Here is a 27,078-nt window from a genome sequence, read left to right as displayed (position 1 = left end):
AAAACTTCCATATAATGACCGAGTATTGCGCATTGTCAGACGAGATAAGTGAAACAATCATCAGAGTTTATTTAACAGGAGTGACGTTGATAAACTTTTACAGTCAACTCTAACAGCCAACATGGATGTCGGATTCGGCTTTAGTCTACCCAATTGGCTTATTCTAGCTTCTACGGTTGTCATTCTTTTTTATATGTAAGTATAACAGACAATATTCTTTGATATATGCTTTGTAGAATATACTAACCTCTAAAATATTACGAAGAATAACGATAAAAAACACTCTTTGACTTTTTTGAAAATTAAAACATATATATTAAACATGTATTTATTGTAGCAAAAATAATAGAGTTTCTTTAAAATTATCATATTTATACAGTTTAATAGCCTATTACGTGGCGTTGCGCCATCTTGTAACAAAAAACGTTGAAAATCTTTCCTGATCATAAAAAACTTCGATATAATGACCAAACAATAACGCTGACGCAAAACTTATATAAATACATGTACTTTAAATACTAGGTTAACATTATCCTTTGTGTTGATGATTTTCAACGTTATTGAAAAAGAAATTTCTTAATGATTTTTCTAAATCATTATGAAATTTTTCATAAAGAAACTTTTTTTAAAATAAAATATAATTTAATATTTTGATTATCTTAAATGAACGATGCTCGTTTATATCTCTTGTATTGTTTTTCTTTTTATAATTTTTATTTAGATTAAAAAACAGATAAGAGATATAAAATTAATCATAAATTTTATAATGAGAAAATAAAAAATATTTTTTTTTTAAATTAAGTAATTCTTAGTGTATAAAATAAAATTCCTGAAAATATTTGGCCTTGACCAATCTTCGACGGATATCCTGGAGTTCGTATCGCTCTTCGTACCTGTATTGCAATATATAATTTGCCTTGATGAAAATAAATATTTTAAACTTCATATATATATATATATATATTGATTAAGTAATTGTAAATAACAATAGAAAATTTAATAAAGTAAATCAAAAGATGACTTTAAAAAATACTGCAGCTTAAAATAACGCGAAATAATTTATTGATAATAAACATTACAAAGTAGAAAGGTTACACTTAAACTAATCGATTGTAAATCGTGCGATATAAAATGATTGAATATCATTGAATATCATTTTGTCAAATCGTGCGATTGAATATCATTTTGATTTTCCGTATGAAGACTGCTGCTACTCAGTCATTTCGTGGTAGTAGTTGAGATTAATGTAGTCTTATTACATTACTTTTATTTAGTTGTTAAACGAAGCAGTTCTTTGATAACAGCACATTGTATCATTATTGTTGTTTTGAGCAAAGTGATATGACAAAACTTAGTTATGTAATATTTAATATTAAGAAAATGAATGTATTTCAGTTATAAAGGAACATAAAGTGGAAATAAAAATGATCTCTTAGTTAATGTTTATTAAATATTACAAATTATAATTATAAGCTAAAGCTAAAACTAAATTAGCTTATGATATCGATAAGCACAAAAGGATTTATTATAGTTTAAAAGTATTGAAGTAATCAAATGTTAAAAATAAGTTAATATTTACATTATTGAAAATGTAAACTTATAATTTTTATATCTGCTAGATTTTACAAATTAATAATATTTTTTTTAATAATCTACAATCAAATTTTAAAATGAAAGTATAAAATTTTATTACTTCTATTAATACTACTCAAATAATACTGATTTTAAAAGTTTTCAAAATGTATTATATAAAAATTCATAAGTTTAATGCATAATTCTAGATCTAAATCACAAATACACCTTTAAATTTTAGCAAATAACTTTTAATAGATAAATAAACGTTGTAGTTGTAATCGTTTTTCTCCAGTTTTATAATGTTTATTCTAATAATTTTAGATTGTTTTTTCTTCTTATAGGTCAGAGCAGAGCTGGAACGGAAATAAAATCACAAATATTAAAAAATTCATTTTTAAGAAATAGTATTAGAAACAGATTAAAATTTAAAAAATTAATTCAAATTACGGTTAATTGCCTTAGGTAGCCAAGATGGCGGCTCGTCTCTGATTCCAGCAAGGAAACAGTGGGACGCACGTTCTAACCTAACCTAACCTATTGTAATAATTTGGTTGCTAATAATTATGGTAATTTATTAGAATAGGTTAGGTTAGGTTAGGTTAGAACGGGCGTCCCACTGTTTCCTTGCTGGAATCAGAGACGAGCCGCCATCTTGGCTACCTAAGGTAACATTAACCCAAATGGCATACTTAAATCTTTTTTATTTTGTTCGAGTTTCGTGTTTTAATCGAATTAAACAATTTTTTCTGACTCTCCTACTCGTTAGGACAGTCAGATAGATCCGGATGTAAAGTTCCGTTATTGGTGAGGTTGAGGCCGAAGTTTTCAACGCGAAAACGTGTACGTCGGACGTTTAGCGCCGCTTTCCTGTAAGCCTAGAAGTTTGACAATGGTGTTTGGAAATGGTGTTTGGAAAGTCAGTGGAATCACGCTCGACATTCCAAACGCCATTGTCAAACTTCTAGGCTTACAGGAAAGCGGCGCTAAACGTCCGACGTACACGTTTTCGCGTTGAAAACTTCGGCCTCAACCTCGCTATTATCTCTGATCTTCAAAAATATCTTACTATTCAATAACTGTACTGTAGTTGTTTAGAAAATAATTATATACTTTTAAATAGACATTATTGGGCTGCAATTTGAAAAAAATTGTAGACCTATAAATTTCCACTGTCGTCCGTCTGTTCGTCATTCTTTAATCTCGAGAAGGGAGTTAGATAGATGAACATCGAAACCATATATGGAAATCGCAGGGGCAGGAGGCTCCGATCGACTATACAGGCACTTACGATGAAAACTGAAAGTTATATTATTTTAATTTGAAAATTTTTCCCTGAAGGGCATTAGCTACATAGCCGTATGACTATTGTTAAAGGAAACGTAATGCCACTACTAATTTGAAGTAGAGAGTATATATTTCAAAAGAAATCAATTAAAAATATGATTAAAATTTGCAGCCTGGCATTGTGACATTGTCCTATCGCCGGGCTGCAATTAATTGATTTATTGTGATGATGTCACAATAAATAATTGCTCGTGTATTGAATAAATATTGCCGATATGTAAAACAATAGAAAAGCGCATCTCGTCGCAAAGTATTTTCATTTAGAAATTACTTGATTTTGGCACTGTTCTAACAATAATATGCGATTATAATCATTATTCCTTTATCTTAAATATTATTTTTATCAAACGGAATGCATATTCGTTGAAATATTTTGTGTTTTGCTTCGTTAATTCAATCACTATTTCAATATACGGTTGTTTTTCATTTTAATGTGTAACTAATAAAACTAAAACTATCATTTAAACGTCTAAACAAACTAACTAATGAAATTTTATCACAGAAAAAGAATATCGTTTGTCGTATAAATCTGTTAATTAGTAACAGTCAAAGTATCTGTTTATTGAAGATATGGATAAATTCTTTAACATAGAAATGTATTCAGTCTTATTTAGGTTAACATCGACTACGGAATACAAAGTGCATTTGAATTATAAAAATATATTGATAATTCTATATCATTGTGATATCGTCATAATGCTAGGCTGCAATTTTGAAATATCTTTTAATTTAAAAAGTCACGTAACTTCCCGTCTGGACCGGAAGTTCGTATACAGTTAATCGGAGCTTCCGGTCTTTAAGCTTTCCATATTTGTTCTCGATTCTTATCTAACTCCGTTCTCGAAATGAACGAAGGACCAGAGGAGGAATAAACGACAGTGGGAATGCATATGTGTGTAACATGTAAATTGCAGCCCAATTATTAACCACATCATTCTTATTAAGGCTAATTGTAACCAGATGACGTTAAAAATTTAATGTTTTTTTTTTATAAATCCTTTCCTAAAAGTTCTCGAAAACGGGACTAGATACAACCAAACAGTTTTTTGCATTAGAATCCTTTTTAATTTAAATTAACGTACGATTCAGAGTTTTTAAAATTGAATAAGTTAATTTTTTACAAATTTTTTATGACTTTAAACGTTGGTAGAAAATTAATTTCATTTTCAAACTTCTGGTTATTTAGGCATTGATGTTGTTAAATTTTGAAGATTATAAGTCAATGGGATGAGAGTTAGCGGGTCAAGTCTCACATTTTGAATAGGGGCGAACTTAATGGAAATTTTACTTATTATTTGCATTCAAAATTTTTTTCAACTATCTCTACTCTCGAAATTAAGCCATTTCTCTTTTTATAATAATTAATAATATAAGAATTATTTTTTTATAAAATATTAAAACAGATGGCACCACATATAATACTTAAGATACATTAGCATTAAGCCAAGGTGTCTTACGGGCGCGTTTGGAAATTCTAACCGGTAACACCACGATAGTGGTGACGGACGTCATCGGTCATAGCCAATTAGCCTTAAATTTTATATTCTAGTATACTTAGAATCTATCAGACTTTTCAACGGTCCCCTTAACCTCCTGTTCGAGTATCGGGAAAGTTAAACAATAGCCCACGTCAGCTTATATATATATATATATATATATATCCGGCTGTTATATATAACAGAGGGAAAGTATGGCAATCGATCAAAAATTGACCCCTCCCCAAGATTTTTAGAGATCGTTGAAATGTCAATAAATGCAAAAAAGTTGGGTGTTTTATTTGTATTTATTGATGTTAGTGTGTTTATGTTTAGAGAACGAGTTTTTTCGTCCACTTTAAAGCTTAATTTCTGTGGAGGTTTGGGTATTATGGAAATGATGCTATTAAATTTTGGTAGTTAAAGATATAGGAGGTGAAGAGATAGAGGGGTTATGTGTCATATCTCGAGTGGAAACGACCTTAATGATTCTACTCCTTACGGATATACCTCATAAGTAATACTGTATTCATCGTAAACTTATGTCTTTTCTCAAATAATTTGGTTTTTCTGTTTTTATTACATAAACAATCTTTTAGAATGATAACGAACAACTTATTTTTGTATAAAGGTTATTTTATTTAGAATTAAACAGATTTGATTTGTAGATATGATTTATTTCAACTTTTATCGTGAATTATATTTATTTATATTATTTATTATAGTTACATGGAAAAAAAATTTAGATACTGGAAAGAACAAGGAGTTGAATCACAAACAAAGCTTGAATTCTTAACTGGAACAATAGCAGCTTTAGGAATGGTAAATCAATTACGATGATTTTGTTTAATATAACAAAAATAACATTGTTTTATCTTCATAATAATTCATTTACAGTAGCAGAGATTTAATAATTCATTTACAGTAACAGAGATTTAATAAGATAATTATTATAAGCTTCAGCCTTAAAACGTATAATGAGGAAAGTCACCGTTTCTGGATGATTTCTACCCGACACTGTCAAGCTTTAAACCTATTTCACATTCATAAATATTACTTTCCTATTATCTATTTTATATATCTATAACGGTGAAGTTTTATCTATAACCATAAAAGATGTTTTATATTAATGATGTGTTAGAAATTAAATTTTTAGTAATTCTAGAATAGATAATTACAGTTTTTTATAGTGTAAATAAATGGTTCAACAAATCTAAAAAAGTAATTATTTTTAATTTCACCTGTTATAGTCCTGCAGGGAAATATTACACAGGAATCAGCCTGAACTGGAAGAGTCTATGTCAGATGAAAGGGATGGAAGGAGACCCGTAGAAGTTGGCACATGCATTATATTAATAAAATTTGCAAAAAAAGTAAAAAAATAAAATTATTTATGAAAAATATAGTACAAACACATTTTAAAATGTAAAAAACAAAACAGCTGAAATAAATCACATCTATATGTCAACTCCCACGCCTCTCCTTCCATCCCTTTCATCTGACATAGATCCAACTCAGGCTGACTTATGTCTACTCTTTCGCTGTGCGGAGAATACAATGATAGAAATTTACTTAGCACACTAGTAAGAGTAAAAAAATGCACATGTTGGAACAAAAAGCACTAATCGAAAACCATCGCATTGGTAATCTAACCCAAAAGCAGGGCTGTGATGGATAGTCAGTAAAAAACAATTGAAAAACGTGTTGTGGCTTGTGCACAATTGTAGGCTACATCGAAACAGACAATCAATTACACTTTTAAAAAATTTAGTCATGTATGCCGAAAATACTATAAACAAAATAGAACATTTATTTTACTCATATCAAGATGGTTTCTTGGAACAGGTCGCAATATAATCTTCCACTACAGTTGCACCACTCTCGCTGATACTAACTAATCAGTGCATCTCGGACCTCCGTTATTTATTTCCGAAATCACAACGATTGGTTAGCTCTTTCGAATGGAAGATTGCCAATCGCTATAACCGCGGGAGAATTTTCAGTATTGGTTGTCGTACCCACCAGTGGCCGAGCGGTCTTCGCACCCTGAACACTGGAAATTCGGTAGTCGGTTCGCGCCTCGCTCGGACGGGCTGGCCACGTGGAGTTTTCCGGGTTTTCTCCACGTCTGTAACGCCTAACCTAAGGGGCCTGTTTCCCTTAAAAAGACCTCCCGGAAGGCATTCCCCTCGGCAGATCGCCCATGTGTTGCGTTGCCATAACTTAAACAAACAAACAGTATTGGTTGTCTATGATGACCAATACTGAAAATGCTCCAAGCAAGATAATGAGTTCAACGATTAAAACTTTAATTAATTTAAATTTTATGATATAAATTTTACAATTAATATCCATTTTTTTTTTCGGCTGTTATATATAACAGAGGGAAAGTATGGCAATCGGTCAAAAATTGACCCCCCCCCAAGATTTTTGGACTCAGAGATCATTGAAATGTCAATAAATGCAAAAAAGTTGGGTGTTTTATTCTGTATTTATTGAGGTTAGTGTGTTTATGTTTAGAGGACGACTTTTTTCATCCACTTTAAAGCTTAATTCTTCTGGAGGTTTTGGTATTAGGGAAATGATGCTATTAAATTTTGGTAGTTAAAGATATAGGGGATGAAGTGATAGAGGGGTTGTGTCATATCTCAAGTGGGAACGAACTTAATGAACTCCTTACGGATATTAGCATTTACAGTTTTTTAAAATGAAACTCATCTGTACCCTCAAAATTAAGCTGTTTTTTGCCACTTTATAATATAAAACGTTTTTAATAAAATCTCATAACAAATGGCGTCACATACAATTTTAATTTTATTGACGAACTTGTTTTTTGTTAGTTACGAACTCGTTGCTGGATTTTTTTATCGATTGCTGCTAATAACTTACTCAATACTTTTATTCCGTTTTATAAAATTAAAGATTTCCTATAGATGTTTATGGAATTTGCCAACTCTGAATATAAAAATTTCTACTGGTACAATAGTGATTAGTCAAATAAACAGGAAGAAATTCGGTAATTACGCTAATAAAACCTAGAGAGATTTTCATAACAAACTGTACTTGTTAAATTTTTAAAATTGAGAAAAGTTTAAAGAAGGAGGAGTATGACCAATAAATCAAAGAAATGCCAGAGCTACTGATTTCTTCTTTGTATTTTCATAAAATTACTATGTTCTTTAGTACTCGAATGCTTCTTGTTTTCACTATTTTGGTCTTTGGAAGTAAGCACAAAATTGCTATAGAGAATTTATCATACAGGAACGCTGTTGATTGGTTATATAGATTTTATTATATAAAAATGAAACGCATTTCAAGATATTCGTCCTTCTTCAGTCATTATTATACATAACTGATGAAACTGAAATCATGTATTTATTAGCGAGAGCTAAATTAACCAAATATATTAAAACAAACTGGGATAAAACTAGTAAAACTATAAAACATAAAACTTGCTAAAACAATTGGAAAATAGAAAACTTAACACATAAAAACACTAAATTGAATCAGTAAAACCAACTAAAATAGAAAAATATAAATATACGTAGTAATTTCGTTAAAAGGGATATCATGTTACAACAATAAACGCTTAAATGTTGCTACAAAATTTAAATTTTTATATACTTTATGGAAATTCTACTCTTGATTGTCAGATTAATACTAGAATTAAGAAATTTTTATTCGTATCTTACTATTATAGTTTATGCTAAAGTTGTCAACTCTTTGTGCTTAATTTGTTTTCCAAATTCTTTTTATAATTATTATTATACGCTATTTATAAATATTTTTTATAATTTTATTTTTACAATATAACTGCCTTTTGTCAAAATTTTAATAATTAATAAATGACAAATATTAAAATATTAAGCTTCAAAGTGGGTGAACAAAATCGTGCCCCACCACACACTAAAGTCCATAAATACAGAAAAACCCCGAAATTTTTTCATTTATATTTTTTTGTGTTGTTCATAACAGCCGGGAAAGTAAAATACATCTTTATTATTAATACTGCTGTTTTTACAATATTTCACATAATAAGTGGGTTTACGTTCCAAAACGATTTTTGGACTGAAATTCTGAAATTGAAGACCTATACATTCTCACTGTCGTTCGGCTGTCTGTTCTTCGTTAATCCCGAGAACTTTAAAACTCGTTAAATTCTTTAAGAAACTGCAAAAAAACATATATAAAGATGGATTTGTTTACATTTTTTGCTTTTTAACTTCTTTGTCGTAAAAATGAGCAACAAAACACGTTACTAAGCTTGCACTTTAAAAAACAGTTACCATCAATTGTTAGTTAGTTGTAGTTTACTTAAAATATACTTTTCATTTACTATACTTATCCTGTTGCTCTTAATACTGGTTTGTACTCAAACTTTAAAAAATGGCAGTTTTTAAGAAAAATATACCCTTATTTAGATTATCTCCATCTGAAAGATTTTTAAAAATCGAACTTCACATAATTAGCAGAATCCGAACACATTACCCTTCGATTATTGTCATTTGAAAAAAGCATGTAAATGAATATTATGTAATTCCTAACGTCTTTTTAATTGTATTTTTAATTTTTTATTAATTGTATTTTAATTTATTCGTCAATCATTGTTTTTGTTATTTTTATGTATTTTATTCGGGGTTTAAATGTTAATAAGGGGAAATCTATTGTCGTAAGACTTTTCCTAATGTAATTGGAATAAATAAATAATGGATGTGCATTTATTTTATTTATTTAACAGTTTTATTCATTAATTAAAATGCCACTAAGTAATTAAAGCACTCAGCTATCTTTTAATCAAATAGTTACGTTTTTTTTCATTTTTGTATAAATATAATTATTTTCTTGTATTCCAAAACATATAACATGTTTTTGACTTTTAAATATTTATTTATAAACTCATACATAATACTTTTTCAGTCGTTTCACCAGAATGTTATTGAGACTTATAAAAGACACGGTAGAATATTTGGGTGAGTCGTTTCTTAATTATAATTTATTATTGTTTTTCATTATTATTTGCTATATTGATATTTTATTAACATTAACTAAACTTTCTGTGTTAAAATTATTTTAATTTGTATATTATAAATTTTATATATACTTGCATAATATAATTTTTGTGAAACTTTAAATTATATACCTCTATTATCTAACTAATATATTTACAATTATTTGTAAGTTGTTATATATTATTTTTTTCAAAATATTCTCTATATGTAATAACCTGTATTGAAAATCAAACAATTACAGCAATTTATAGTAATTAAATAGATATCAGGATATCAGGTAGATTTTTTAAAATTATGTTCATATTTCGTTTGCAGACTTTTCTATTATTTTTATTAGATATTTAAAATAAGAATTTTAATTTAGTATTTAGTACTACTGAAGAGAATGTAGTATCTATACATAACCAAAACTATAATAAACCGAATGAAAGTAAAAACATGTTAATAATTATTTCTATAATAATTATTAATAACATGTTTTTACTTTTAACTTATTTATTTATTTATTTATTAAAAAGGAATAGAGAGATTGTCTGTTTAGAAACTGACTTTACCTCTATAGAAGTAAGGTGCGTTTCAAATTTATACGGACACGAAAAAATTAACGTGAAACTCAAATTTGCTAGATTAAGTGACAAATGTTTTTTAAAAATAACATGGATTTACATGTTTCCACACTGCAAAATAAGAATTTTAATCAAACATTAACATTTTGTCACTGAAAATAATATTTTTGAAAATTTTGTACAAAACAACTGTTCCATATTTATCTGGACAGGTTTCAAATTGCAAAGTTTTTTTACAATTTAATGGCCAATGTAACCACCATTTAACTTAATTACATTAAATACTCGATTAGGCATTGTTTCAATTAGATTCTGAAAGAATTCAATCTTAAGTTTATTCCAAGCATCTGAAATTTTTGCCTTCAAATCATGAATTGTGGAAAACTGCTTTCCATTGGCATAAACTGTACGAACCATCATCCCCAAAGATTTTCCATCGGATTCAGGTCAGGGCTTCTAGCAGGCCGTGACATCAGATTAATATTTTTACGTTTAAACCACATTTTTGTTGATTTAGAGGCATGCACAGGGGAATTGTCTTGTTGAAAGATCCAATTTGGTCCAGCTTCCAATAAATGATCTTCAAACATGCCTTGATACTTCTCTGAATTAAGAGAATTCTCTTAATTCTCTTCTCTATTCCCTTCTCTTCTGTGAGTTATAAATGCTAAATCTGTGGTTCCATTGAATCCAAACGTACTCCACACCATTATTGATCCTCCACCCATTTGGCGTTTTGAAAATATTTGTTTTTCGGTTCTTAAATCGTGCCAATAATACTTCCAATCGCTGGACCATCTAAGTTGAATTTTTTTCATCACTGAACAAAACTTCAATCCATTCTTTGGACCATGTCATGTGTTTTTGTGCCCAATCAAGCCTGTCACTTTTGTGCTTTAATGGAAGTGGTGGCATTAGAGCTTTTTTTCTGAATTTTAACATTGTAGATTTATTTAAAACTTTCCACACTATTGTGCTGCTACAAGGCAAGTCTAATTCTTGTTTTATTTTTCTTACTGATGTTTGTTTTGTGGAGCAAACCTTGATAATTTGTGTACAATCTCAAGGTGTAAGCTTGGGTTTTGGACCTGTCTTGAATTTTGGTACATCCTTGCCACGTCTTTTTGATAAATAATCACCAACAGTTGATTTTGGACGATTTATATATGCTGCAATTTCTCTTATTGACTTGCCTTGTGATTTATAGGCATCAATCTGCCCTTTTTCATAATCAGATAAATTCTTTGTTCTACCCATTTTAGAACTTTGAACAACATAAAGAATTTGTATTACAATTAGATATGTAAGCTAATTTGCATATTTCAATGCTTGAAACTAAACAATATTCTGTTTAAGTCATGAAATGAGTGCCTGTCCAGATAAATATGTAACAGTTTTTTTGTACAAAATTTTCAAAAATATTATTTTCAGTGACAAAATATTAATGTTTGATTAAAATTCTTATTTTGCAGTGTGGAAACATGTAAATCCATGTTATTTAAAAAAAAAAAAAAACATTTGTCACTTAATCCAGCAAATTTGGGTTTCACGTTAATTTTTTCGTGTCCGTATAAATTTGAAACGCACCTTAGTAGTTGTGAAGTGGAAGTAAGAAGAGAGAGAGATAATGTTTAAGGATGGAAAGTAGAGCGGGAAAGATTGAAGATGAGTATGAGAATCATGGGCGCCTGCATCGCCTAATTAATAAACGAAAATACAAATACAAATAGGAATACAGGTAAAATTTACATAAATGTATAAAGCTACACAAAATACAGTAATGGCGCGAGAAACATTGAATATACGGTATACAATGGTAAAAACTAATATACTGTATAGTTGTACAGTAGTAGTGACACCGCAGTACATGAGTAAATGTAGGGTATTATCCACAGTTAAAACACACTAAGGATACAATACTGATAAGTGATTACATAAAATTGAACAGGTACAGAATAGCTTAAATGATAGAATTACATATTTATCGCGTGCTGCAAAGATTGTAGCAGTGGATATGTACATGTGAGGACAAAAGATAACAAAAAACCAATTGAAGTATAGACAAAACATGATAATGGTAATATACAATAAAAACTTGAACCAGAATAAATTACAGACAGCAGTCACAGCCAATATAAATACACAAATGATATGGGTAATTAACACTTATGGCACCACTATGTTTTCCAACCATATAGGTAACCCGATTACATGCAGTTGGGCTGGTTGGTTTCAACTTATTGAAATATTTCTGAATTTTTTCATGTATCTGTATATGTGAAGAAATTCAGAAATGTTTCAGTAAGCTACTATAGTAAATTAGAGTGGAACTTCACATGAAACATCAGCACGTTATGAATTCTATATAATTTGGAATAATTATCCTTGGACTTAACTATACAAATTATAGGAAATTTTCGGGGATGGTCCGTCTCGCATATGTCAGGTCCCGTCTTTTGCCATCTGGCCGCCCCATTGTGGGTCTGCCAAATTCACGATAGACTTGCTAAAGAACCTCTTTTTTCCCACAGTATAGAAAGAGTCAAAAAGAGTTGATTAGACTATAAAATAAGTAAATTATATAATAAGAATAATTATGACCTTAAGAATTTTATAACGTATCAATTTTTATAAATATCGTAAGGCCACACCATACGCGATTAATATGTCCCATGACCACTCGCATAAGCAGAAATTCGCGTAAAATAGTAAAACCCATTAATTATTAAGTATTTCCTAAACTAACATATCTATCAAAAACATACACACATGTAAGGCAAATAAACACTATACGAGTATTAATAGTATTTTGTCTCAAAACAATATTTTCAAAAAATTTCGGAAGCAGACGTTTTCTCTTTTCCCATTAAATCTAAAATTTTAATTTTTTCCCCTGTAAAGTAGCAAAGTAGAAAGCTTACAACTTTCCTTTGACTTATCAGAGTTACCAGTATCACCATCCTTGCATTTTGGAACCAAGTTTGTAAAGTAATTAGCTATACGAAACTAAGAGATGCAGTGATTTCACATGAACATGTTACAAGCGAGAACAAGTTCATGTGAAATCTATTTGTAAGTTCCATAGTTTAGTGCAAAATAAATAAATAGTTCACAGTAAGCTTTCTGAGAACAAGAATGAGCATGACTGAAAGAGATGTTGCGAAACTCCATGCATGTTAAAAATTGCCGCGGATTTAGCACGCAAACATCTTTTGTTTTATGTATTTTCTATTTTTTCGGATTGTCAATAACCTAAAACCGTGTATGGCGAATCCGCGAATGGCAAGGTTCTACTGTACTTACTACATAAACATTTTTATTCTAGAATGTGCATGCCATCATATGATTTATGGATTTCGAAACCAGAGCTGATAAAACACATCCTGGTAAAAGACTTCCCAAGTTTTCGTATCAGAACGGTGAGATATATTTAGAATTCTGTAGCTTGGAAGAATGAGGGCTAAAGTCAAGGGTTTATTCTTACAAGCCACACATAACTTATATGTTTATAATTATTGATAATTAATTGTGAAAATTAAATGTTTTGAAGTACTTTGTCTGCTTGCAGTTTCCGCGAAATATCTTTGATTGCATATCGTTATGCATATCATAGAATTAGCAAAATGATTATAAATACTTAATTTTAACACAATGTAAAATTTTAGTTGAATACTTTCAAAACAAAAATTCTTTAATTTTTATAGAAAATAGATTTTGGAGATCCAATAGTCAATAAAATGCTCAGTTTTATAAATGATGAAGATTGGAAAAGAATAAGAAACTTAATGAGTCCAACATTTACGAGTAGCAGAATGAGAAAAGTAAAATAAATTTTTATTAATAAAATGAAAACTCTGATAATTGATTTATCTTTTTAATATATGGAAAGAATTTCTGTAATAATATAATTTGAAACTTTTGTTTTCAGATGGCAAATTTAGTTAAACAATGTGCAGAATCATTGGCCAAACGTTTCAACGAAAATGCTGAAAAAGGGGAAAATTTTAATTGCAAAGAGTATGAATTTATTATATCCTCTCATTTTAATAACTTTATAATTAGGGATAATTATAAAAAATTGTTTTACTAATTAAATCAAACTTTTTCTGCTTAATAAGTTTGAATAATTATATAAACTATGAGTCATTATGAAAGTTAATATGAAAGTAGAATTCCAATTAATAATTTTTAAAAATTTAGTAAATATATAAGAAATTACAATTGTAAATAATATAATAATACATATATATATATGTATTATATGAATATATACTTGACTGTTCCAAAACACATTATTCATAATACAGTAGATTCCAATTATGAACATTAAATATTGTTCATCTTAGTAGTCATTAACAATATGTTTGAGCTTTTTATCGTAGAAAAATTAGAAACAACGGAAATGAATGATGTAAGAGCGAATAAATTTAAAAAAAAAATAATTATCTAAAATACAGATATACATTTAAACTTGGAAGATAAAAATTAGAAGATAGACGATATCAATTTTCTCGAATTCAAATATTGTATTACCAATCTCTAATACTCGAATACCTCGAACAATAATGAAGTTATTTGACATTTATTATTTAACTTGTTTTACTTGTATCAATAAATTAAAAAAGCATACAGAATGGTAAAAAAAAACAATTTACTGAATTTTAAGAAGTAACTTTTGAATTTTGACTATAGATGGGCGAATACTAGAAAATATTCGACTATTCCAGATTTCGAATAACTTATAACGTTAAAAGTAATAAACTCGAATACAACGAATATCTCCAATATCTTTCCACGTGTATAGGCAGAGCCTCTTCTAAACTTCTGGATTAATTTGCAACGAGAAAAGAAACATCCTGAAACTGTTCAAATGCTTTTTTTCATAAGTATAAATCAGCAGTTGGTGAAATGAGAATTATTGTTGATTAACCTATTGTCTATAATGCAGTGCAGCTACCAGGAATGTCGTTGACACCAAAATAAATAAATAAAATAAAATTTATTTGTTCAAACTTTGAAACGTGATTTTTAAAAACATTTGCAATGGCAAATAAGATTTACCAGACCGTCTTCAATGCAATCGTCGCATACGTGTGCTGGCACTGATTAATTATTGGAATATTTTTAATTTTTGATTTTTCTCACGTTTAGGTTCTTCTGAAGATGCCAATGTGACCGTGTGAATATTAGTGGTAATCATGGTATTTGAATTTATTTTTTATCAGTGTAATATTTGAAATCTGGAATATCGAATGCTTTTTAGTATTCGAGTTTTCACTCATCTTTAACAAAAGCTACCGAATTTATTGTTTCTAAATGTAGGCCTACTAGTTTTTAAATATAATTTTCCACAGTTTTTGTGTAGACCCAATCCTAAATATTGCATCCTATTTAATAATGCTATCCTTGTAAAGCTTTAATGAATGAGTTTGTAAATGGAACCATTTACATGCTTATTCATATCCATAAATATGAAATCGAATGCCACTCATATTTGTGACTTACGCTTTTGTATCGCAAACGAAATTATTACCAAATCATGTCGCTCTCTAACTCAATCATATATACAGGCCTCCCTATAATGTGTCGATCCCGAATTAGTGCCAAATTTAGATATATTTATGTCTGTAAATTAATACTGTAAAATTACAGCTTATATCCAACATTATACAATTATCGCTATAACGATGCTTTAATTTTCTAATTTAATAACTTTTAAAGTTTTGAATTATTTATAGTTTAAAATTTCAAAATAGTCAAAAAATAACATAAGTTTTCAAATGATAATAGACTCTATTTTTACAACTCGTTTTGCTGGTGGAAAACTGAACCAACTTATTTCCTATGATGTCAGTGTTATAAATTGAATTGTATTCATGGAGGTAAATCTGTAGTTTGAAATAGATACCGTATTTATATAAACAAAGACGTGACCAAGAGCCGAAAGAAAAAGGAAAAAAGTACGGCATTTCATTAGTCAAAAGAAAATTTATATTCAAATTTTTATATAATAGCGTAGTATTAGTGTATACAATAAAAGTTTTTAAAAATTAATGTTTAAAATAATTAAATCTTTTCAAGGTTAATGAGTACATTTACTATCGATGTCACTGCATCTACTGCATTTGCTACCAAACTGAATGCACAAGAAAACGAAAACAATGAATTTGTCAAGAACACTCGAATGGTTTCAAATAGAAATATATCAAAATTAACGCTTTTGGGATGTAAGTTTTTCTTTGATTATTATAATTGCAATTTATTTATACAGTAGAAATTTATTAGTACAGTACCCTCTGAAAAGTAGCCGAAAATCCGAAATTAACCGATAATAACCTGGCATGCTAGTACACTGCAAATCAAAATTTTCCTGATACATATTGCGATAAATATCCACAGTGGAAATATTATAGTTTATGCAAATGAATAAATGTTAATGATAATTGAACGTGTTCATTAATATCGTCGCAAATTTTCAATTAAACATATTATAGTATAGTCATCGACTCCATTATCATCAGACTGATTGAAGAGAGTGCGTAAACAAATTGGAAACATACATCATCGTGCTCTAATGCAAACTGTAGACAATGCCTGCAATGTTAAGATATCAAATAAGTTATCGAATTTTACGAAACTGCAAAATCGTTTGGTATTTTTGACATTTTCGATAATCTGATCTCGTTGGTGAATTAATAAACTTCTGCTGTATAATCAATTGATAATATCATAAGATATGTGTTTTCGAACAAATCACAAATTGTATTTTAAGGTACAGATTTAAAAGAAATAAAATAAGGCATTTTTATTAATGTATGTAATTTTTAATTAATAGTTTTGGTTGCACCGAAACTAATTAGTTACTTGAAATTGGAATTATTTCCGAGGAAAATATTAGAATTCTTCCGGAACGTCGTTTTGAAAATCTTGGAAGAGAGAAAACAAAAGAAAGTTGTAAGAAATTTTAATATGCATTTCGAAATATTTAAATGTAAACATTTTGTTAAAAAAGAAATTATCTGATATGTGTTATATTACATAGTATATAAAAAATAACCTTTACTTCGATTTTCACACAGCATCTCACTACATGATTAAGTCAAAAAAATCTTTTTGATTAATTGTCATGAAATTTTGTAAATACAGTCAAACCTGTTTTTATGCGGTGGATAGGGACCCAATAAAAAAAGTCTCACATAGAAAATAACTCAAAACCGTACGAAATAGAATTTATTGACAACAGATGTCAGCACTTGACTGCATCGTCTCGTCTATCGTCTGTTTTACATATTTTTGTCCAGGTGGTGTTTTGTTGACTTAAAAAATAAATTATTTCATTTTTCGCATATTCATGCAATAATATTACTATAGTAAGTTCATTTATGCTATAATAAGTTTATTTAGCTATAATAAGTCAACGTGAGACATGACAAATCTCACGAGACTAGTCGCCAACTATACCGTACAAAAAAAATCGCACAAAAAAAGACCGCATAAAAACAGGTTTGACTGTATGTCTTTTAAATATTAATTTAAAAAAGGGACATAGTGCTGAGAAGGATTTCTGTGATTAGAATTGATTATGATTTATGATGAATTCATATTACATAAAAGAAGAGCTTAAGACACTATTGGCTGTATAAAATAGCATAAGTTAATTTACTTTATGTAATTTTATATTTGGTACTTGTGAATTTTACAAAAATTTTAATGAAGTTATAAAAACATACTTTAAGAGTTCCTTTAAATTTATTGAATAAATATTTATTCTATAGGATTAAGTTAATAAAAACAATAATTGTTTTTCTTTTTATTGAATTCCGGAGAAAAATTTAATTTGTTGAGTATAAATGATTTATTTTATATGAAGATGATCTGTCGCAATGACTTAGCAAACTGTTCCAAAAGTCACTTCTTTTTAATGCGCTTTAACAATAAGTTGAGTAAAAGATTTCCTCTTCTGTTGATTACGTAAACAGGAATAACTGTCACTTTGCAACACTTATTGTAAACACTTAAGAGAAATGGCCACTTTGTGAGGTGAACAACCAGATAAAGTCAGATTTAATAGTAAAACTCTGCAATTTTACAGCATAATTTTAGGAGTTGCCACAAAGCGAAGTTTTACAGTATTTTAATATGGAACCACGAACACAGCAATTCATCTTCTTCTCTCATAGTACATAAAAATGTTCAATTATTAATATGAATTTTTGATGTTTATACCATCAATTCTCGATTTTTTTAAAAAATATTAATATATTTCAATTTAATTTTTAAATCTGGATTCAGATTCGGCATGGCTTTTTGTAAAAGCTATATATATTTATGTATACAGTAGCCCCCGCTTTATGACATGCTTTTGTTCTTGGAGGATCTATAAAAAATAAAACAATTCTGATTATAGAATGTAAATCGATGGAAGCTAATTACTTTTTTAAGTCCCTCTCAAAATTGACATGTTATTAAATTTAAAGCTCTGAAACGAATGTTGTGAATGTAAAAATAGCATTTTTATGAATACAAAGCAATTAAATGCAGTATACTATAATATAAATAATTAAACACATTTAATTGAATAAAAAAATTACATTTTGTAAATCTACTTTTGGTATAGTCTGTATAAGGCTGCCGCATGGACCTGACATGACGATTAGCGGCCAGTGTTCCGCAACCTTTTTCTACTCGCGGCACACCTATAACTCGACATGACTCAACACGGCACACCAAAACGTTATTCTTCTCAAAAACGTATGATACTGTACAATTGACAGAATTTCTTAATGCCATAAACCTATTATTATTATTATGTTCGGTTTTGTGAGTTATACTCGGTTGACACCAATGGCTATGCCGGACCAGAATCAGGGCATAGTAATCTCAAAACAAGACAAAAATTAAATAAGTGTGTCAGTGTGTGTCTGTATTCAGGAATTTCCTAACAATATGGCATGTATTCAATATAGTGGCCTTCTGTAGTGTGATGTATGTGTTTCTATCCAATTGTAATGTGCCCAGGTTTTTGTGTAGTGCGTGTAGCATGACACTTGTAGAGGAGAGAATAACAGGTACAGTACAATAAGCACCCTATCCATCCTCCATAGATGCCTTATTTTGTGGGCGAGTTCTGTGTACTTGCTGATTTTTTTTGTGCATGTGTTTTGTATATTGTGATGTTGGAACAGATATGTCTATAATGTATGTGATTTTATTGTGTTTGTCAATGAGTGTAATGTCTGGTCTGTTGTGGTAAATTGTTTTATATGTGATTATGGCTCTATTGTAGTAAATTTTGTGCATGTTGTTTTCCAATACTGTCTGTTGAATGTATTTGTAGTTTGGTTCGTGGATGTCTAATAATTCTATGTTTCTTTGTAAGCTTTTGATGTATTTGCTACTTGATTATGTCTATGTAAATAATCTGTCTGTGCCAAGAGCTTGCAACGAGAAGTGATGTATGTATAGTTTCTGGCATGATGTGACATTTTCTGCATGTACCGTTTGTGATTGTCTGTAGTTTTTAGCATTTATGACTGTATGGCAATCATGAATTCTTCCGTCTCCCCAAAGAGGCATCCCGAGCTAACCAGCTGTTTGACGCAGTTTTGTCAACAAAATCCTGGGCCAGGTCATTGGGATGCCTGCCATGAAGTTCCTTTCGCACCTATGATTGTTTAATAATATTTATGCTAGTTATATGTTGTGTCATATCCATACGTTGTGAATGTAAATTTAATGGCGTATTATTTCAGTTATTGCTTTATGTAACTGTGATGTTTTTTGTAGAAAACTCTCGCAGTGAATGTATTTTGTTTGTAATGGAGGTTAACTACGGTATGTCGATCAGGCCACGTCCGTCATCTTTACGTGGAAGGGTTAATCTTTCTATGGCGGATTTAGGATGTTGTTGTTTATGCTTAGTAAGTGTAGTTCTTGTTTTCATTTGGAGTTGCTCAAGACCTGTGTGAGTCCAATGTATAACTCTAAAAGAATAAGTGAATACTGGGACGACATATGTGATTATTGCTTTAACATCATCTTATTCCATCAGTGCTGCGGCACTGATGAAATAAGGAGAATGAAATACACAGGAGAATGAAATACAAGCATAAGAAACACAGCAACTGCGATAAAAATATATAAATAAAACTTGAAATTAATAGAATATGTAAAAATTCACGTCACACCTTTCACCTTGTGACAGTACACCAGTGTGCCGCGGCACACCGGTTGCGGAACACTGGATTAGCGTAATGCAGAAATTTTATTTCTTTAATGGACATCTGTAATAACCTGATCTTTCTTACAGAATACATGAATTATTAACTGCTGAGGTGTTCTCTTCTTTCCTTTTTCTTTTTTCTGAGAATATCAGAATAAGGCTTAATGAATAGCATTTCGTTCATTTTTTACGCACTTCGCTCCCAATCATAATAAATCTCACAGAGCTCAACCGTGAGGCAGAAAGGATGCGCTGAAGAATGCTTGTTTTCGATGACTTTCTAGATGAGGATTTTTATCAATTTCTTTATCCCCTCCTCTTATTATCTTGCATCATATCTTATAAATATAGACAATAACCAAACACCTTTTTCGTTGCCGAGAAAGTTGATTTAAAACAAACGTTTTCGACCTATTCTGTAGGCCATTGTCAGGTTGAAAACGGACAATTAGAACATTTCCGTTCCACAAGATCGAATACAAAAATATTTTCTGTATTCGATCTTCGATAGGTCGAAAACGTTTGTTTTAAATAAACTTTCTCGGCAACGAAAAAGGTGTTTGGTTATTGTCTAATCTTTTGCTGAGCACGTTCTATTTAAAGTTCATGTAAATATATTTGCATATTTTTGAAAAAGTAACGAATAAAATTATTTTAATTTAACTTTTTAAAAATTTGTTTTTACTTTGAGTCGCATTCTCAATTCTATGAGTAAAGACATTAACACATTCATTTTAAAATATTTTAGAAGCTTTATATTGAATATAAATTTTAGATTCAATTTTAAAGCATTTAAAACAATTGTTTAATAAAGCTAAGAAAATTTTGAGGTTCAAGTAATTATTTCATTGATAATGATGCTTAAAAAATACTTTTATACGTTTAATAACTTTTATAGAGAGGAAACGATTTTCTTCAATTAATGATGGACGCTCAGGAAGGATTACTTGAAAACACCGCCGAAGACTTAAAAGAAGTAGACAATGAAATAAATAATTACAAATTACAACCCAAACATAAAAGTATTGACTTTTCTTTCATTATCTTATATTAATTTTTGTCGATAATTTATTTCAATGATATTTTTCTATTTATCATGTTTTAGCAATGAGCCTCGACGAAATTGTTTCTCAGAGTATTCTTTTTATTATCGCCGGCCACGACACAACAACAAATGCGTTATCATTGTTTTGTTATGAAATGGCATTAAATCCAGAATGCCAAGAGAAATTGTTGAAGGAAATTGATGAAACATGGGAAACACATGTAAATAAACATTTTCCTTATACTGTTTAAATATATAATTTAAACTATGATGGTTACCTTTCAGAATAAAGCAAATTAATTCATTTATTTCTAATTATTAAATTTAATAAAAGATGGCAGTTTAACGGACTACCTTTAGTCAAAATTAAATAATATGTTTATAATTAATTAGCCATATTATAGCCCGATTAAAATCTTTTGAACTATTCTTTTATGCTATTACTTATACAATACAAATTAAAATGCGATGATTTATATCTGCAATAAGCTACAGTCAATGCAGTATATGAGAATAATCAGAAATTTGATATTCCTATTTTTTAATGTTAATTTTACTATCACGGTAACATTAGATATAGAAATAAAATAATACGATTCTACAGTCCTACTATATTATCTGAAAAATAATAGTAATTCCTAATTATCTTACAATTAAAATAATCTTAACAGAAAAATTATTATATAGATTATCAGAATAAATTACATTAAAAATTCTAAGTGCTAAGTAACTCCTAACTCCTAACATGACAAACTTTTGAAACAATTCTATCGTAGGCTTTAATATGTTTCACGTAAATAATCGATTATATATCACCTTATGTTAATTTACCTTAATACCTTACAAGTGACAATAACTGTACGCACATCCCATGTGAAATTGTCATAAATGGTAATAAAAGCAGAATCGTTTGCAATTTGTAACAAAAACTTTTTAAACAAAGTATACCACTTGAACTATGCTTCAAACAAAAATCCGTGCATACAATGTAACATGAAAAGTATGATGTACAGGGGAACACACTAATAAAATGCATTGTGTAACGAGATTTAAAAACTTTCATCCGGGCATCGTGACGATGTTACAATAATTACTCGTTTCACATTCAGTTGTAAGGAAAATAACTAACAGTGCATTTTAATGTATTCATCTTATATATTCTACTTCAAAGAAATGTTAGAATATCTCTAACATGACTTCTTCGTTAGACATGTAAACATATAGAATTTAGTTTCATAAAATTTTCTAGCACCTCTACCCTTTCTTTTTCACACATTTGTGATATATATTATAATATTTATTGATAAATTTAAATTATTTTTTGAGTAAGTAAATAACAATTGCTTATTAAAATAATTATATTGTCCAAAATAAACAATTAAAATTAATAAAAAATATGATATAAACTTTTACTGCCACAGATTATAGTCCTATTGTGTGTAACTTCTAATTGCTCTTTGACATTTTTGTATTTTCCAAAATTATGAATTATTTCAACAAAAATTTTTATTCAATTTTTTAATTTTGTGCAAAATCTAAATTAAAGTACAGTACAATATTTAGGGTGATGTGGATTTTGATATTGTCAATAAAATGACTTATCTTGATGCAGCATTAAATGAAGCATTACGAGTTCATAATCCAGCAGTAATGTAAGTAAATTTTTTATTATACAGTATTACTTATAAAGAATAAATATAGAGCAGTCTAATTATACATTATCTCAATACAATTAAAATTATCGCAATTTAAATTAATCTATTTTTTAGGATAGCAAGAATGGCCTCTGAAGATTATAAATTAGCTGATACGGGTATAACAATAAAAAAAGGAACAAACATCGTAATTCCGACATACGGCATGCATCACGATCCCGAATATTTTCCAGAACCAGAAAGATTTAAACCCGAAAGGTATATATTATTATAAAAATCAAACTTTAATTTAAATTTCAGGCAAAACATTTCAAGTATGAATTATCACTTACAGATTTTTACCCGAAAATAAAGAATCTATTAAACCATATACATTTCTGCCCTTTGGCGACGGTCCTCGTAACTGTATTGGAATGAGATTTGTCACTATGGTAATGAAAATTTGCATAGTTTACATGCTACGTGAAGTCAAACTAGTTGCCACGGAAGAAACACGGGTAAATATATAATTTTCTGATAAATTATAATAATTTTGGTAGACTTATGTAACTTATTGGAATAAATATGTTTCATGTACGAGACTATTTTATTTTATTATAGCAAAAGTTGAAATAATAAAATGAATCTAAAATTAGTTGTTATTATCCGTTAACAAAGAGTTCATGTATTTAACTCTATATTTTCGTTTAAATTTAGAAATATCTCATTCGGAATAATGAAATATGTAACTTGGAGCAAACAGTACAAATCCTGATTAAATACATTTTTATAAAGATTGATATTTTAACTTGTGATATGTATGAAATTAAAAACTCGATTTGAACGACAATTATTTCATTCTATTAAAATATAAAAATACTTTATAATACTTAAAACGTGTTTATAAACGCATGTGAAATGAAATTTTATCCAAAATATTACTTATAGAACTAAACTGAAAAATCTATCGGATTGAAATGGGTGTAATAGCCCAGCATTCAGCCTAAAGTGTAATTTTATTAAAAAGAATTATAAAGGACATTACTAAGGCTTGTGCTGTTTTCACCTTTGTGGATTCTTTAAGGGAGTAGGCTAAATTGGAATTGATAGGTTACTGTAGTATATTTTTGCTGCCAAAATTAAATTCTGTTGAGTTTAAACTAAAGGCTACGTGTAGCAAAATTTAATTACATTGAATTTAATTCTTAAGCTAAGACTTTTTTCATTTTTAAAACAATTCTCGCTTATTTTTGTTGTTAAATCTTACTATTATCTGCTTCTTTTTCTAATCTTTATTTTTCTTTCATTTACAGAAATTCTCGAAAAGATCAAACAAATTTCAAATATCTTATATATCTATCTGTGTACCTTATTAAAAACAGCATAGTATATAATTATATATATTCTAATTCCGCGCGGGGAGGTGTCCAGCTGATACAGGCAGACTTAGTATCCTGCCGGAAACTGAACATATGCTTTATTTGTTAGTTTTTTTCGATATCTTACCATCAAACCAAATTTATGAAACTTTGCAAACATATAGGCTAGATCGCATATTGTACTCTCGGACAGTATATTTTTAAGCTTGTAACAGGCTCTGCTAGGGGGGTGCAAAACTTTGAACATTTCTTGTTTTGGTTATTTTACATAGCCCTTACACAGTTAAATCATGTAGTTTTTATTTCATAAAATCGGCAAAGGCATTCCGAGATATCCAGGAAAAACCGAGAAAGTTTTTGGATCCACGAATAGCCGAGTGGATAAAACCGCCGATCACTGGTAGTTGGTCGTGGATTCGCACCTCGCCAACGGGCTGGCCACCTGAAGTTTTCCGGGTTTTCTTCACGTTTATAAGACATAAATAGGGGCTAGTTTTCCTTAAAAAACCTCCCAGGAGGCATCCCCTCGGCAGATCGTCCACCTGTCGCGTTGCCGTAACCAAATAAACAAAATCGCAAAAGTTAATTTTCGTACAGCAGAGCGTGAGAGTTCGAAGCCAAAATTAAAATTGGTTGTGGATACGGATTTAAACGGGAACACCATAAGTCGAAGTATTGTGCTCTTTTTTTGTAGATAAAATTTATGAACGCAAAATAACATCAATAAGAAATTTTCAGAATGTTTTAAATTATTTGTCATAAACCATGTTGTTCTTGAGGAATATATGGGTGTTGGATTCACTACAGGTTCTAGGAATAGAATTTAAACTAAAAAACTCTGGAAAACTTGAATTCCTACTATAAGTTGGAATTATAATAATGTTGTTACTTATAAATAAACGTTACGTTATTTACTTTAGAAAAGTACGTTTAATTTTTCTTCATTCTGCCCGTATTTTAGATCATCTCAGATCACTTCCTCGACAAAATCTTAGTTACGCCACTCATCATGAAAAAGATATAATTACTGTAATATAAAAAAGTACATTTCTGTTTAACGTTGATAATCTTTCTAAGAGAATTATTTTAAAAATATTTTAAAACAAATTTTACGAGCAGTTCTTTATGAATACCAGATTTATGACAAAGAAAAATGTCATAAATAATCACAATAAACAATAGTGCGCAAGTAAAATTATTTCGTTACAATTCAACTTTTGAAGTTAAACATTAACTATTTGCACTGGAATGCATTCCTTTTAGCTTCTTTCATTCTCTCAAAACTACGCCGTCTTGATTATGTCCGACATTTTTGAATAAGACAGTCCGTTTTTATACCGTTATCAGAAACATTTAATCACTGTTTTTTATTTTCCGTTTAGTTGTGTTATCTTTTTTCCTTAAGGAAAAGATTAAGGAAAGTGATTTTATTTTCCTTAAGAAAAACACAATACACTTTTAAACACTAGTGGAGATGGAAAATTAAGCTTATTATGGTCATTTTTTAGTTATCATTGTATCCATAAACAGTAGTATATTTCATATTTTAGTTTATTGTAAAAAAAAATTTTATTTTATGTCTCAAATCAACTTGGAACCATTCGTTTCTTATAAATTTAATTATATTAAATCCGTATAGAAGATTTTTAAGAGATGTGCCAGATCTGTATCTTAAAATCGTTCAAAAATTGTAAAACTCAAAGTCTAAGTATAGTCGGCAGAATTTTGGCAAATTTTCTCTAAATTTGACAAATTTGATTTATTTCGGAAACATGATTCTTACAATTAAGTTATTAAAGACAAATTTTTAATCCATTAGAAAAAAAATGTTAAACTTTTCAGATAGGATAAAGAGAAAGAAATAATCCTTTGTTTAAGTATTGTTACAATTGTCCTTACTTGTGTTGAGGATAACATCTAATTTAAAATTTTCTTTTCTTTTGCAGAAACCGTTAAAGTATTATTTTGGACAAACTTTACAAGTCAAGGAAATAGTTTTGAAAGCTGAAAAGCGAACTCGATTTCACTAATTTTATTGAAAAATTCTTACAAATAAGAGTCTGAGAAATAGTAACTTGTATTTTTTTTTATATTTGAATTTTAATAAATTAAAAGGCAAATAATTTGTCTACTTTAAAAGCTGCGCACTCTCCTTAGCATCTATCAACTGCATTACCAATTTGCCTTCCTGATAGAAATCAAATACTTTAAGGTACAGTACACTTAATTCTACTTAAAGGAAACTCAGGTAACGGTTACAGTCAATCTTTTTTCTAATCAGACGTATACACATAGTATACTGATATATATCGTTCGTCAATATCTCTTCCACTTGTTAAAAACAATAAAACCTTTCTCCCAGAAGTTTCCGGATTAAGCCTTTTTCTCAAGAATGAAGAGCAACGTCACGCATAAAAGAACTAAACCACGTTTATCCTTCCACCCAATCAGCTGATTTATGCCGAACTATTTTTGTTTTTGTATAGCATACCACCCTGGCAGAATTGATTATCAAAAGCTATTGTCTTTTAATTAAAACTAAGCTAAACATAGCAATGTGTATCGGATTATTTTTGTTATTCATACATCCACTTAAAAGGAGTTTTTTGACGACTTAATTCTCCTGCAATGTCCTAACTCCGACAGTTAACAGAAGCCAAGCATCACTCAAAAGATGATTAACAAATTATTTTTCATTATATGCATTTCGGATCGGTAACCTCCCGAACACTTTTCAGTCTACCGGAATATTAAAAAACTATTTTAAAAGATACAATCCTTAATTTTAAAAAATTATAAATCGAAAAATTTACGAATAAATGTAATCCA

At 29.2% G+C, this 27,078-nt stretch overlaps 1 protein-coding gene across 1 annotated transcript; it reads left to right on the top strand.

Annotated features, from left to right (window-relative positions):
• Positions 1-26,392, top strand: LOC136988892 (cytochrome P450 3A8-like). The gene is made up of 14 exons (XM_067286901.1): positions 1-195; positions 5,120-5,216; positions 9,312-9,364; positions 13,295-13,388; positions 13,674-13,790; positions 13,898-13,986; positions 16,051-16,196; positions 16,805-16,923; positions 21,090-21,213; positions 21,297-21,457; positions 22,800-22,888; positions 23,006-23,149; positions 23,226-23,388; positions 26,196-26,392. Exons 1-14 carry the CDS (start codon positions 122-124, stop codon positions 26,277-26,279), a joined length of 1,554 nt encoding a protein of 517 aa, XP_067143002.1. The 5' UTR covers positions 1-121; the 3' UTR covers positions 26,280-26,392.
• The last annotated feature ends 686 nt before the right edge of the window (positions 26,393-27,078 follow it).

Source organism: Centruroides vittatus, unplaced genomic scaffold (assembly GCF_030686945.1).
Source record: "Centruroides vittatus isolate TY-2023 unplaced genomic scaffold, ASM3068694v2 scaffold_386, whole genome shotgun sequence".
Taxonomy (NCBI): Eukaryota; Metazoa; Arthropoda; class Arachnida; order Scorpiones; family Buthidae; genus Centruroides; species Centruroides vittatus.
This window is presented reverse-complemented; position numbering and strand designations above follow the sequence as displayed.

What these genes read in the sequence shown, in the direction of transcription:
- LOC136988892 (XM_067286901.1), top strand. Translation starts at nt 122, where the DNA reads ATGGATGTCGGATTCGGCTTTAGTCTACCCAATTGGCTTATTCTAGCT. An exon ending in GTTGTCATTCTTTTTTATAT is followed by an intron (nt 196 to 5,119) that starts GTAAGTATAACA and finishes TATTTATTATAG; the next exon opens with TTACATGGAAAAAAAATTTA. An exon ending in AGACACGGTAGAATATTTGG is followed by an intron (nt 9,365 to 13,294) that starts GTGAGTCGTTTC and finishes TTTTTATTCTAG; the next exon opens with AATGTGCATGCCATCATATG.